This window comes from Labrus bergylta, chromosome 2, assembly GCF_963930695.1.
Source record: "Labrus bergylta chromosome 2, fLabBer1.1, whole genome shotgun sequence".
Lineage (NCBI taxonomy): Eukaryota > Metazoa > Chordata > Actinopteri > Labriformes > Labridae > Labrus > Labrus bergylta.
In genome coordinates this window covers 32,547,555-32,562,039 of record NC_089196.1, presented here as the reverse complement: position 1 = coordinate 32,562,039, position 14,485 = coordinate 32,547,555, and the positions used below count along the sequence as shown (strand labels likewise).

The 14,485-nt window shown below is 41.2% G+C and overlaps 3 protein-coding genes across 3 annotated transcripts in view; 2 read left to right on the top strand and 1 right to left on the bottom strand.

The window, feature by feature from the left end:
* LOC136181101 (NLR family CARD domain-containing protein 3-like) overlaps positions 1-14,485 on the top strand; it is a 785,212-nt gene that overhangs the window by 574,237 nt on the left and 196,490 nt on the right. The window lies entirely within an intron of this gene.
* LOC136181122 (NLR family CARD domain-containing protein 3-like) overlaps positions 1-14,485 on the bottom strand; it is a 236,446-nt gene that overhangs the window by 113,311 nt on the left and 108,650 nt on the right. The gene's annotated exons all lie outside the window — the stretch shown is intronic.
* On the top strand, positions 263-3,071 carry LOC136181062 (protein NLRC3-like). The gene is made up of 3 exons (XM_065961232.1): positions 263-284; positions 968-2,771; positions 2,878-3,071. The coding sequence occupies exons 1-3, from the start codon at positions 263-265 to the stop codon at positions 3,053-3,055; spliced, it is 2,004 nt and encodes a 667-aa protein (XP_065817304.1). The 3' UTR covers positions 3,056-3,071.

Below are 14,485 nucleotides of genomic sequence, written 5' to 3'. Positions count from 1 at the left end.
TGGCTGTATTCTGAGTGAGATACTGTTCTAATAGAAACAGAGAGAACTGTGGAGAACTTCAGCTCTGCCTCCTGATTACTGATTATCCATCTGCCAGTTTAAACTGGAACAATCTGATTAAAAATGATCTTTGTTCTAAATGCTTTCATTAACCAGCTGTTTGTTTGTATCAGGATGCAGGAACAGAGACCAGACTCTCCTGGACCCAGCTGTGTGTCCATGAAGAGTGACCGGTCTAATGGTCATCTTATTAACTTTAAAGATGGACGTCCTGCTGATGGAAGGTGAGAATTAAAAATCAAGTTAATGTTATGTCTCTGTTGTTTAAAGACTCATATCTTAGCTCAGAGTTTCATTATATATATCCTGTTGTTTTCTTGTGTAATATGTCCTGTCACAGAGTTCAACAGGAGAGCTCCAACGTTCACAGAGATCAATCAGACCAGCAGAATCCAACAGACCTGGACTCCATCTTTATGGTGTGTTCAACACACTGTTAATTAATATACTACCATTACAATAATTTAATGCTAAGTTATTGTTCTGTTTAGACCAGCTGACCTTCAGACTGACAGATGAACCACATGTTGAGTTCTACCAGTTTATATTAAATATCCAGTGTCTCCTTCTGTTCCAGCTGCTGGAGGAGAACATCATCACCTTTGTGAAGAACGAGCTGAAGAGAGTCCACAGGGTTCTGAGTCCAGATTACCCAGAATGCTTAGAGAGTCAGAGTGAGGATGAAGAGCAGGGGAGAAGCTGTAAAGAGGCATTTTTGAAGATCACTCTGCACTTCCTGAGGAGAATGAAGCAGGAGGAGCTGGCTGACTGTCTGCAGAGCAGTAAGAACATTTTAACATATTTAGTATTTTAGAAAAATGACAAAGAGGTTTAAAGTTCCAAACTCAGATAGTCATGTCATCTATATCAGGATCTGTTCATTGATTTCAGTTATTTCTTTATTCAGGGACAGTCGCTGCAGAGTGCCGGCGTAAACTAAAATCTAACCTGAAGGAGAAGTTCCAGTGTGTGTTTGAGGGGATTGCTAAAGCAGGAAACCCAACCCTTCTGAACCAGATCTACACAGAGCTCTACATCACAGAGGGAGGGACTGGAGAGGTCAATGATGAACATGAGGTCAGACAGATTGAAACAGCATCCAGGAAACCACACAGACCAGAAACAACCATCAGACAAGAAGACATCTTTAAAGTCTCACCTGGAAGAGGTGAACCAATCAGAACAGTGATGACAAAGGGAGTGGCTGGCATCGGGAAAACAGTCTTAACACAGAAGTTCACTCTGGACTGGGCTGAAGACAAAGACAACCAGGACATACACTTCACATTTCCATTCACTTTCAGAGAGCTGAATGTGCTGAAAGTGAAAAAGTTCAGCTTGGTGGAACTTGTTCATCACTTCTTTCCTGAAACCACAAAAGCAGGAATCTGCAGGTTTGAAGAGTTCCAGGTTGTGTTCATCTTTGACGGTCTGGATGAGTGTCGACTTCCTCTGGACTTTAAAAACAACGAGACCCTGACTGATGTCACAGAGTCCACCTCAGTGGATGTGCTGCTGACAAACCTCATCAGGGGGAAACTGCTTCCCTCTGCTCGCCTCTGGATAACTACAAGACCTGCAGCAGCCAATCAGATCCCTCCTGAGTGTGTTGACATGGTAACAGAGGTCAGAGGGTTCACTGACCCACAGAAAGAGGAGTACTTCATGAAGAGGTTCAGAAATGAGGAGCAAGCCGACAGAATCATCTCCCACATCAAGACATCCAGAAGCCTCCACATCATGTGCCACATCCCAGTCTTCTGCTGGATCACTGCTACAGTTCTGGAGGATGTGCTGAAGACCAGAGAGGGAGGAGAGCTGCCCAAGACCCTGACTGAGATGTACATCCACTTCCTGGTGGTTCAGTCCAAACTGAAGAACATCAAGTATGATGGAGGAGCTGAGACAGATCCACACTGGAATGAAAAGAGCAGGAAGATGATTAAGTCTCTGGGAAAACTGGCTTTTGAGCAGCTGCAGAAAGGAAACCTGATCTTCTATGACTCAGACCTGACAGAGTGTGGCATCGATATCAGAGCAGCCTCAGTGTACTCAGGAGTGTTCACACAGATCTTTAAAGAGGAGAGAGGACTGTACCAGGACAAGGTGTTCTGCTTCATCCATCTGAGTGTTCAGGAGTTTCTGGCTGCTCTTCATGTCCATCTGACCTTCATCAACTCTGGAGTCAATCTGATGTCAGAAAAACAAAAAACATCCAGGTGGTCTAAAGGATTCAGAGAAAAACCTGACCCAAAACATTTATATCAGAGTGCTGTGGACCAGACCTTACAGAGTCCTAATGGACACCTGGACTTGTTCCTCCGCTTCCTCCTCGGTCTTTCTCAAGAGACCAATCAGAATCTCATACGAGGTCTGCTGACACACACAGGAAGTGGCTCAAAGACTAATCAGAAAACAGTCAAGTACATCAAGGAGAAGATCAGTGAGGATCTGTCTGCAGAGAAAAGCATCAATCTGTTCCACTGTCTGAATGAACTGAATGATCGTTCTCTAGTGGAGGAGATCCAACAGTCCCTGAGATCAGGACGTCTCTCCACAGATAAACTGTCTCCTGCTCAGTGGTCAGCTCTGGTCTTCATCTTACTGTCATCAGAAAAAGATCTGGACGTGTTTGACCTGAAGAAATACTCTGCTTCAGAGGAGGCTCTTCTGAGGCTGCTGCCTGTGATCAAAGCTTCAAACAAAGCTCTGTACGTGCTCACATAACTATCCAGTTCAAATGTAGTTCTCTTCATTCAGAAATAACAACTATAGTTTGTAATTGCTTTCATTTGTGTTCTTCTGAATCCTCTTCAGGCTGAGTGGTTGTAACCTCTCAGAGAGAAGCTGTGAAGCTCTGTCCTCAGTCCTCAGCTCCCAGTCCTCTAGTCTGAGAGAGCTGGACCTGAGCAACAACAACCTGCAAGATTCAGGAGTGAAGCTGCTGTGTAGTGGTTTAAAGACTCTACACTGTTCACTGGAAACGCTCAGGTAAGGACTTATTCATGTGAAAGTTTACCCAATAAGCTTAAATGTACTTAGTTTATTTGATATTTTGATTAACTTACCAAACATATCCTCTTCAGGCTGTGTGGTTGTAACCTCTCAGAGAGAAGCTGTGAAGCTCTGTCCTCAGTCCTCAGCTCCCAGTCCTCTAGTCTGAGAGAGCTGGACCTGAGCATCAACAACCTGCAGGATTCAGGAGTGAAGCTGCTGTCTACTGGATTAAAGAGTCCACTCTGTAGACTGGACACTCTCAGGTTAGTGTGCTGCTGATCCACATTATTCATCTAAGATCATGTTTTCTTGATGAATCATTTATTAAATGGGCCTTGGTGGTGGTTTAAAGTTTTCCTGTATGTTTCCACATTAAAGCTGTAAAGCTCTGAACTCGTTCTATAGCTCTCAGTCTTTTAGTCTGAGGAAGCTGGACTGGAATAAAGAAAGTTAAATATGAAGTTCTTTCCCCACCAACAAACAAACCATGGATAATGTTTGGAACATAAAGAACTAAAGAATCTTTATTTCAGATGAAACAGTTCAGAACTGTTTCTACATCACTGCTGATGTCAAAGCAGTCTGTGTGTTTATCTCACGCTCTGTCTTACCTTCACTATTTGTCACCAGAGTAAATATTGATTAGTATCAGATTATGAAGTCTATTCTGTTCAGCTGCATGGTTATGACGGGATGTTACTGGTATGTGTGTGTGTGTGTGTGTGTGTGTTTGTGTGTGTGTGTGTGTGTGTGTGTGTGTGTGTGTGTGTGTGTGTGTGTGTGTGTGTGTGTAGTCTGTCAGGTTGTCTGATCACAGAAGAAGGTTGTGCGTCTCTGGCCTCAGCTCTAAGCTCCTCCCCCCTGAGACATCTGGACCTGAGCTACAATCATCCAGGAGAACGAGGAGAGAAGCTGCTGTCTGCTGGACTGGAGGATCCACACTGCAGACTGGAGACACTGAGGTACAGACAGACACACAGAAGCTGTCTCACTGTTTCTGAATGATGAACTCTGCTTCTTGTCTGATGCTGGATTTAAATGAAGATGTATGAAATAGATTCTGATCTGGTTTCTTCCTCCAGGTTGGACCATAGTGGACTGCACAGACTGAAGCCTGGTCTGAGGAAGTGTGAGTGTGTTTTCATTTCTCTTCATCAGAACACAGCAGCACATGTTGGAGTGTAGAAGAGTAAATGCTCTTGAACAATCAGACAGAGACTATGGCTTGTGAATAGAGGATTTGTTTATTTCTCTCTGAGAAGTTAATAACAATAACTTAGATTTATATAGCGCCTTTCATGAAACCCAAGGATGCTTTACAAAGTGTGTGTGTGTGTGTGTGTGTGTGTGTGTGTGTGTGTGTGTGTGTGTGTGTGTGTGTGGGGGGGGGGGGGGGCGTAATGGGAGACAACAAGAGAGGAATAGAAAAACACAAACAGAGAAGAGAAAGGATAGAAACACTAGACAAACAAATGAAGGAGAAAGGGAGTGGGTGATCAGCTGAGGGGAGTGTTAGATGAGGCTGAATGCTTTGGTGTACAGATGGTGTTTGAGGAGGTTTTTAAAAATGACCAGGGGTCTCATTTATAAAAGAGTGTGTAAAATTCATACTAAAAATGTTCGTGTGCCAAAAACCCGGAAATGGCGTGCGCACGAAATGATTCAGAGTTATAAAACCGTTCGTACGCACACCTGCACGCAATGTTCCCTTTATAAATCACCATCCACCTGGAAATGTGCACACGTAGATTAGTCCCATGTTCCGCCCTCTACACGCCCACATTCAACCATAAACGGTCAATGCAAAGCAGCTCGTGAATGAAAATGCATCCAAACGAGGGGGCAGATCAAAGGTTTCCACGGTTGGATCACGAAAACTGAAGTTTAGACGAAGAAACGAAACTTTCTGACCCAGAAACAAAGGAACTTGTGAATGAAGTGAAGGATAAAATGGACATATCGGTAGTTTGCTGCAGCAGGAGGATCACGAACTGAAGAAAATTCAGAGAATGACACCACGTCGCTGCTGCATTCACGCTGTCCTATGTGCCAAAACATCCACCGTTCATCATTACGCACGAGTATATCTGCAATGTTTACATGTTTACAGGACCCACACTGATTTCTTCATATAGTGGCAGAGAGGACACGTCAGTCAGCATTCTCCCTCACTCTATCATATTATTAATCAAAGGTTTGATCAACCAACAAAAACTTTGAATTGTTGGCCACATGTTTTCGTGGGCATCTCAGTCTGCACTGTGACTAATTATGATCAAATATATGGCTTAATGATCGTGTCAGAGATGCCCCGACTTAATGTCCACACTTGAATTATTTACAGAATAAATACATGCAGCTGATGAAGATGTGCTGAGTATGGAGGAGGTGAAATGTGTGAAGCCATCGCCATGTCTCTGTGCACTCTTTATTAAAACTAAAAATCACAATTGATGATAAATGCAAGATATTGAAATATATTAATGAAAACTGGAGGCTCTATGGTCTTCGTGTCAAACTCATGAGAGTTTAAATATTAAATAAAAAATGTAAACTGAAATAAAAGTGATAATCCAGTGAATAGAAAATCACCATTCATCACATCCAACAGAAATGTATATTTTCCAAATTTCAGTTTTTGTGACATTTCACATTTTGATGTTGGCTGCTGGCCGGCTGCTCGTAGTCGAGCTCGTGGAGCTCATCAACTTTAAAAACAGCAGAAATCATTTTTGATTTGACGTTCATTTTCATAAACATGTAAATATGCAGAGTCTCCAACATCAAGTTCTCTCCTCAAAAACATCCAGACGTGAATTCAGTGATGAAATAGAAACAGAATATCTTTAGAGACATAAGCTAGCTCTCCTCCTCGTCTTCTGGCTGTGCAGACAGTAAGGCACACAGCAAAGTCCACGATCACCATAGTACAGGCCAGCAGGAACATCCAACAACAATACACAAGTCAGCTGCAGGCCGCCAGGTGGCCAGGTGAGGTCGGGACGGCGTGGCCTACACCTTAGACAAGCAGAGAAAAACTCACAAGGACTGAGTTGTCATCTGTCTCTTCAGATTTCGATCTGTTCATCCAGTCCAGTTAAATTTACATTAAAACAAAAACATGTATGTTGTAGAGCCTAGATTGATGGAAAAGAAATGGTCTCCATGACTTCAGAAACACAGTTTAAAACTAGTTAGACAGGACAAAGGGACGTGGCACACTCCTGCTGCCATCACATTGTGTGTGACAGTGAAAGTGGAAATGAGGCTCCTGTTTGTGCTGAATGTGACCTCTGAGGACAGAACAGTTGGAGACAGCAGATGGTTCATAGATTCTTTGTGCTGCACTTTGATTAGTCAGACTTTATTCACTGCATGTGTTTGTTGATTTGGATCTCCATTCTTCCTGGCTGCCATGGTAACTCCATTTGAACTTGATTAGAAGTGGATTATTACATTTCAGTGCTGTCAAACATCATTCAGTGCTGAATATGAACTGTAAGTTTGATTGGCTCTCAGTAAGTAGGGGTGTAACGGTACACAAACATTTCAGTTCGGTACAGTTCTCAGTTTTGAAGCTTTGGTTTGGTACATTTTCACTACAGTAAAGGGACCTGACGCTTTTTTTTCTTTATTAGGAACATTTATAATTTCCCTTTTACACATTGGGCTAAGTGCAGCATCGACAGTTCAGACTTGTACACCTGCTCAGGTTACTTTTTAATAACATTTTAAATTAAACATTGTAAAAAAAACATAAAATAAACTCGTGCTGCTTCCTTCAACCAAAAGAGTCTCCAATAAATAAAAGATATGAATGAAATAAAGTATTTTAGAATGAAATGAAGTCATTAATATAGCCTATATATAAAAAAATTATTTTAAATTACACTGACACCTTTTAGTTTATGAAGGCAACACTTTTTTGAATGCTCTTTGAGCACATAATAAACTAATCACATCTGGGACAGTGTAGTTTCAGAACTATTAATATTTCCCTCTGTCGATATAAGAACTTCAATGGCATTTTTTATGGCTTTGGCCCGTTTAGAATTATTAGCAAAAGGCTGTCTGTTTTTTCCTAGATGCAGTGATGTTTACGTTCACGTGGTGCCTTTTCAAGTGCTTTAATAAGTTGGACGTGTTGCCTGTGACGTACCCGATGTCCGCTGAACAACAACGGCACACTACTCTCGTCTTGTCAACGTCTCTTTGTCCATTATTGTGGGAATGGGGAGGGAGGATGTTCATTCTATCATGCTGCAGGTTATGCTCCCACACAGATGCGTCTCCCCCTCCCCTTTTGCTCTTAGTTTGAGCGGGATCATCGCTGAAAATGAAAACAAAACTTAAGAGTAAGTCTGTAAAAAGAACTCCATCCCGGTTATATGCAACTGTCCAGACCAACAGGACTCGAGGAACTACTAATCTGCACAGTTTGCACAGTTTATGTTTGAACTTTTACTTGAAGTTATTAACTAAAAGCTGTGTCCCATAACAGCAGCTGCAGCCTTCCTCCACCCTGAGGTGTGTTTCTGCTTTGCGGTCCGTGTGGGAACACAGATTAAATCACTTTTGTTCTCCGTACTCGGATCAGTCCTGTACTGAAACGGTCCGGTCCGAGTACGTGTACCTTTACACCCCTATCAGTAAGTGTCAGTAAAGTTGTTGATGAATGAACAGATGATAACCTGCAGCTGTGTTGTGTCTCGTTCTCTCCATCAGACGCCTGTGAGCTGGAACTGGACACAAACACAGTGAACAGAAAACTGAAACTGTCTGACAACAACAGGAAGGTGACACATATGGAGGAGTATCAGTCATATCCTGATCATCCAGACAGATTTGATTACTGGTGGTCTCAGCTGCTGTGTAGGACTGGTCTGACTGGTCGCTGTTACTGGGAGGTCGAGTGGAGAGGAAAGGTTTATGTATCAGTGAGTTACAGAGGAATCAGAAGGAGAGGAGACAGAGCTGAATGTCTGTTTGGATTTAATGATCAGTCCTGGAGTCTGATCTGCTCTGACGAAGGTTACTCTGTCTGTCACAAAAACATAAGAACAAAGATCTCCTCCTCCTCCTCCTCCTCTTCCTCGTCCTCCTCCTCCTCCTCCTCTTCCTCCTCCTCTGTCTCTCACAGAGTAGCAGTGTATGTGGACTGTCCTGCTGGCTCTCTGTCATTCTACAGAGTCTCCTCTGACACACTGATCCACCTCCACACCTTCAACACCACATTCACTGAACCTCTCTATCCTGGGTTTATGTTCTGGTCTCCTGGTTCTTCAGTGTCTCTGTGTGGTCTGTCGGTCTGAGAAACACTGCTGACTGAAGATCAGCTGACTCTGTTCACTCTGTCCAGCTGGTCTGTTTCATGGTTGGGGGGTGTGATAATGGGGGGTGGGGGTGGTAATGGGGGTTAAATGTTCTACATTACAGAAAAACAATGGACCCCCTTCTTTAATGTCTGTATTGTTCTGATCTCAGCAATAAAAAACAAGTGACAATTAAACAATTAAAGTCCTCCTCCTGCTGTCTTGATATTGGCAGCAGGAGGAGGAGTCATGGCTCCAGATCTGTTACAAATGGTAAACTTGTCTCTCAGGTGTCTTCCCACAGGCCCTGAAAACAGCAGTCATCAAGCCACTACTAGAAAAGAACAATCTAGACAATAATGAATAATTACAGGCCTATATCAAATCTTCCTCTGTTAGGTCAAATGATAGACAAAGCTGTGTTTCAGAAGTTAAATAACTTCTTGATATTGAACAACTGTTTGGATGTCTTCCAGTCAGGTTTTGGACCAAACCGCAGCACTGAGACAGCTCTGGTTAAAGTGTTTCATGACATGTGTTTAAACACAGACAGAACCTCAGTCTAAGTTCTTCTTGGGTAACACTTTATATGAAGGTCCTTGAAATAAGCTGTTATTACCATCAAATCTGTATAAGACACACTTTAAACCCTCAGGCATCAGTTTAATTTACTACCCTCTTCAGTCATTAAGGACAAAAATGTCCACTTCCAAAAATCTGCGATAAAAATAGAACAGATTACTTTTTTTTTTTGCTTCTTTCTGCATAAATCTCTTAAACAACTTCAGCCCTGCTCAAAACTACCAAACATTCAATCATTTTGAGGATTTTAACCCTTTAGATGCCAATTTCATTACTTGATCACTGTTGTTATTAATGAAAAAAAAAAGTTATTTTCCATATAACAAATATTTGGTGGCTGGGGGATTTTTAAAAAATCAGTCTTGGATATGTCAAAGATTATACAAAATATTGACTTTGATGCATTATTAGTTTTTGTGTAGCATCAGATTTAAAATGTACTACCCTCTTGAGTCATTAAGGACAAAAATGTTCACTTCCAAAAACTGCTATAAAAATAGTACAGATTAATTTTTTTTCTGCTTTTTTGGGTTAAATCTTTTGATCAACTTCAGTCCTGATCAAAACGATCAAATATTGAATAATTATCAGGATTTAAACCCTTTAAATGCCAGTTTGATTACATGATGATAATATTTTTAATGAAAAAACACACAAAAAACAAGTTATTTTCCATATAACAAATGTTTGGTGTCTGGGGGATTTTTTTAAATCAGTCTTTGTTTTGTTAAAATCTAAGGACAATCTGAAAATTTTAATATTTATATGCTTTTATTTACTTTGTGTTTAAAGGTTAATCAGCTTTATTATTACTTATCAGGTTATCTCTGTTGTCAGCCTTTATTTAAAGTTTGTATTGAACACTGGAGAGCAGCACTGAGCAGGTCAGGAAATCAGGTAACCTTTGTGAGCCAGGTGTGTAAACCTGCTGAGTGGCTCTAACTGACAGACAGGAGTGTCAGCGGTGTGTGTGAGAGCAGGAGTGAGGTGAGAGGCTGAGACACTTTCAGGCTGAATTCAATGAAAGGAAGACAGCAGAGATACCTTTGGTAAGTGTGCTGTGTTCTTTGGTAATTATCTGTTCAGAATGTTTGAATGGTGACATGTATTTAATGTAGGCTGTTTATTTCATAGTGATGCACTCTGCATTCTGGTTTTATAGTGTAGTGTTCACAGGAAACAATTAAATTAGAAGGGTAAATAATTATTAATATTGAACACATTTAACTGGTTTGTTTAAATTGTAAACAAAAGATAAAGAACTGAATAGATACTAAAATTCAGATTCATTTAATGGTTATATTAACTTAAATTCTGATTTGTGTTGTTTGGTGTTAAAATGAGAAAAAGGAAGGTAAGGATGCTAAAAGATGCATGGTTAACATTGTATAAGTGGAAAACTGCTTCCCCAGATTACTTTACAATTATAATAGGAATGTATATGTGAAGAATTTTGTTCATAGATATTTTCCTTGCTTTTCAGAACCACACACAATAAACAGTTGTAACCTCGCTGCATTAAAGTCTCCTCTTTGAACTCTTTTACTATCGTGGCCTAACCCAAACCAATGTGTTCAGTCTTTTAGAATAAGGGTCTGCTTGGAGGTGAAATATTAATGAAAGCAGTTACTTTTATTGAAATAAGAAAAGTTTTAAGATTGATGACGAGTCAGGTTACCGTGGGAATTGGATAGCGCCAAGACCAATCGAAGAATCATTTTCCTCTTAGCTGAAAATGTATAAAAAGCAGTGAAGCAGCAAAAAGGAAGCCAGAGAGAGAAATGATAACAGAACAAATAAACACACCATTGAAGTGTTTTTTTTTTACCATATACCATTTAGTTACACACACTGAAGGCTATAATGCATCTCTATCGTTTCTTCTAACAAGATGTTGAGTAAATCCAGAATGCCAGATGACATCTACAGGTGTTATCATTCAGTTTGTGATTTTCTTTATTTTGTATTCTGACTGCAGGATTCTTATTAAGGGTTACAGGTTTTCAGTGAAATCGACATCGACCTGACCTGACTGTGGTCGCTCTGCATCAGGATCTGCTGAACTCCTTTTCTTTACCAAAGACACTTTAGACACTCGACACAAAATAACACAAGTAGATGAAAGTCTTTCTCACTCTACATCAGTTTATTTATTACAAGGTTACACATGAGCTGTCTGAAGAACTTGTGCTACCCAACACAGAGGACTCCAAGGAAACAGAGTGACAGAAAGAAGAGAAGATATCAGGAGAGAAGAAGGATCCTTACACTGTAACTGTTTCATATAAACCCTTTCAATTCAAACGTCATAGCTGCTCCCAACTTACTGGTTCATCTGTCAGCAACAAAACATCAATGTCAAAAAAGTAGAGACAGATTTCTGTCAACAGAATTGTCTTATATCCCTTTATAACTGCACTTATACATCTGTTAGTCAATACATACTTATGAATACAAATTAGTGATGTTGTTAACTTGGATTCCTCTGGATCAGTTTTACCATTGCACAGGATTTCATTGCATTATAAACTTACATACAGCTGAAGGCTTTCTCTCCTGTGTGAACTAACATGTGTTTGGCCAGACTTTCTCTTTCTCCTCCAGTTCTTGAAGCTGTTCTTCCTCCTGACTGATCCACAGTTCCTCATCTTCTTCTTTAATGTGTTGGGGCTTAGTGTCCTCCTGGTCCAGAATGTGGCTCCACTCCTGCTGCTCAGGTGGAAGCTCTTCTTTACTCACCAACAGCTGCTGGAGATCTGCAGGACACAGTAAACAAACATTAACGGTACTTATAGACTGATTTTTTAATATTAATGCGAGCAGGACCCCACGCTGAGCTCAACTCGGCAGCAAGGAGATGAATGGGCTTGACAGCTGCGCGCACCGCCGGCCGCATCCTATCTGAAAGGTCCTTAAGGCTGTGAGGACTGAGGTTTCTCCTCATCATCATTAAGTCCTGGAGGGCGGGCAGCCCGGGTTCAAATCCGACCTGTGGCTCCTTTCCCACAAGTCATTCCCCACTCTCTCTCTTTGGTTTCTGATTCTGTCCTACCTACCAAAAAATCTTGTTTAAAATTATTTTTATTTTTTAAACTTTGTGGTAAGTTATTATGTTTTTCTAAAAACCCATACGCAAAAAGTTCTTATCAGAAGAATGTTCATCTATAAATCATGTCTCAGGGCCCCTCCCCCCTCCAGCTGCACTACATGAACTATTCCATCATGACCCTCAGGTCTTATGGTGCATTCAGGTGCTGCTCGGGTGCTCCAAGTTTCCGAGTTAGGAAGTCGTTCTTCCGACTTGATTTCAGTTCAGAAAATCTGAATGTTGTAACAACAACAACAAAGCGTTGATGCTACAAAGAAGATCAGTGAAATGTTACTGTTACAGTTATATTTGAGTAAAAAGTTGATGTCCTTATACGTGAATCAATAAAAAGTATGTTAACATTAACTAAACATATTTTTCCCCTATGTGATGACGTCAAGTTGGGAAGTCGAGCACCTCATTCTTCTCCGAGTGACGAGTTGTTTTTCCGACTTGAGCAGGTGTTCATGTGCATTTTACAACTAGGAATCTTGTTTTTCCGATGTGTCCGACACCACCTGAATGCACCGTTAGTGGACAGCGTGTTTAAAGGGATACGTTAGCCATTTGCATTAAGCCGTGTATCATTAGAAACCTGGTAGTATTTTTGAATGGTCGTGCATCCTGCTAACAGGCTCTATGGAGAAAGCAATATTGCGGTGAGACGGCTGCTGCAGACAGGCAGGCCTTATGTCAGCAGGCTTTATTTCCCTCTCTCTCTTCCCCTCTTCACTGAGACATAAGGCCTGATTGTCGGCGGCGGTGAGGACGAGGAGCCGGGCCCAGCTCGAGCTGGGGTGGACTGGTAGTGTCGGTGCTCTCACTGTTTGCCTATGGACACAGACGTAGAGTCTGTTTTCTGACAGGACTGGGAGAAATCTCTGAATCAGTTGAGGAAACGGCCGTATGTGTTGTAGTAAATGTCTGTAAATAGAGGACCTTAGTGGGAGTGGCCTGCATTTCTGTGCATTCTGGGAGTTGTTGTCTTTCATCCACGTGAGCCAAAAAGACACTTTCTGCCTTTTCAAGTCAAGAAGTCACCAACTTCAAAATGTATTTCACATTTCTACATATATGACCCAATGTCAATACAGATTCATGTTTCAACAGGTCAAGTATCTCTTTAAAGAAATGATTGACACGGCATCACAGAGAGAGAAAGAAGAGACGAGAGTGAAAGAGATAGATAGATAGATAGATAGATAGATAGATAGATAGATAGATAAATAGATAATACTTTATTGTCAGACATAGTCTGAAATTTGCCTTGCGTCACAGCGGCTCTGTTTGCGGCACATCCCTGTAAAGCCTGACACATCAAAAAATAACAAGAAAATTATATTTTTTTGGAATTGAGATGTTTATTAAACCCTTAAACAAAATCCCCCCAAATTTTTGTCATATCATGTTGTTTATGATATTTGTTTTGTAGCACATTGATACATCGGGCGTTTTTGGCAAATTTTGGCACACAACAATGTTCGTTTTAGAAACAAAAACAAAATATGCCCTTCACATTTTGAAAATACAGAACATTTCAGGCAGTTTTTCTCATTTTTTTAACAGAACACTTTTTACAGCCTTTTTATTTCATTTTGTGGTAGGCACAAAAACAGTTTCTGTCCTTGTTCAGGTAAAGATGCACCTCACACTTCTCACAGTAGACATGTGAGAAGTGATTGCCAGTGCAGTGCTTGCATCTCTGTCGGGTTTCCCATGTTGGAAAATGATCAATGCCATCCCTTCTCACATCAAGAGGCACACTGCAGCTTGGTCTTTTACGGGGTGGTGTTGGAGTCTCTTCTGGAGAGGATAGTGGTCTGCCACACCTGATTTTGGCCTTTCCTGCGCTTGTCAGAGAAGTGCCAACCAAAGCCTGAAACCTTCGCAGAGGCACGGGTTTCTTCTTGGGGTTTAGCTTCTTCTGGTCTCTTCTGTAGAGGTTCCACGCATTGATGACTGCCACTGTAACAGTGTTCCACCAGATGTACATGTACCATCTTCGGGATCTGAAGCTGAACTTGTAAAGTGCAGACAGCAAGGAGATCAACACCTCCCATGAACTTGTTATATGTTTCAACAATGGCTGGTCTGGGAACCATTATGTGAGTTTTGGATTTGCGATCCCAGCGTTTCACATTTCCCACAGGTTCAGTGCCAACAAAAGAGGAAATCAGGTTCACTGCTTTGTTGTCGTACCATCTTACAACAATGTTGTTTTCCTGGTTCACTCTGAAGTTCATTGACCCTCTTCCATTTTTCTTCAATTCTTTTTCATCCATCATGGTGCAGTGTTTCATCCTGTTCATCCGGATCGTGCCAACATAGTGGATTCCTCTTTCTTTTAGGTGTTGCACCAGGGGAACTGATATGAAGTAGTTGTCTGCAAAGACCTTGTGATTTTTTCCTGCTGGAAGTGTTGATGTCATTTTCAGCACAACTTCTC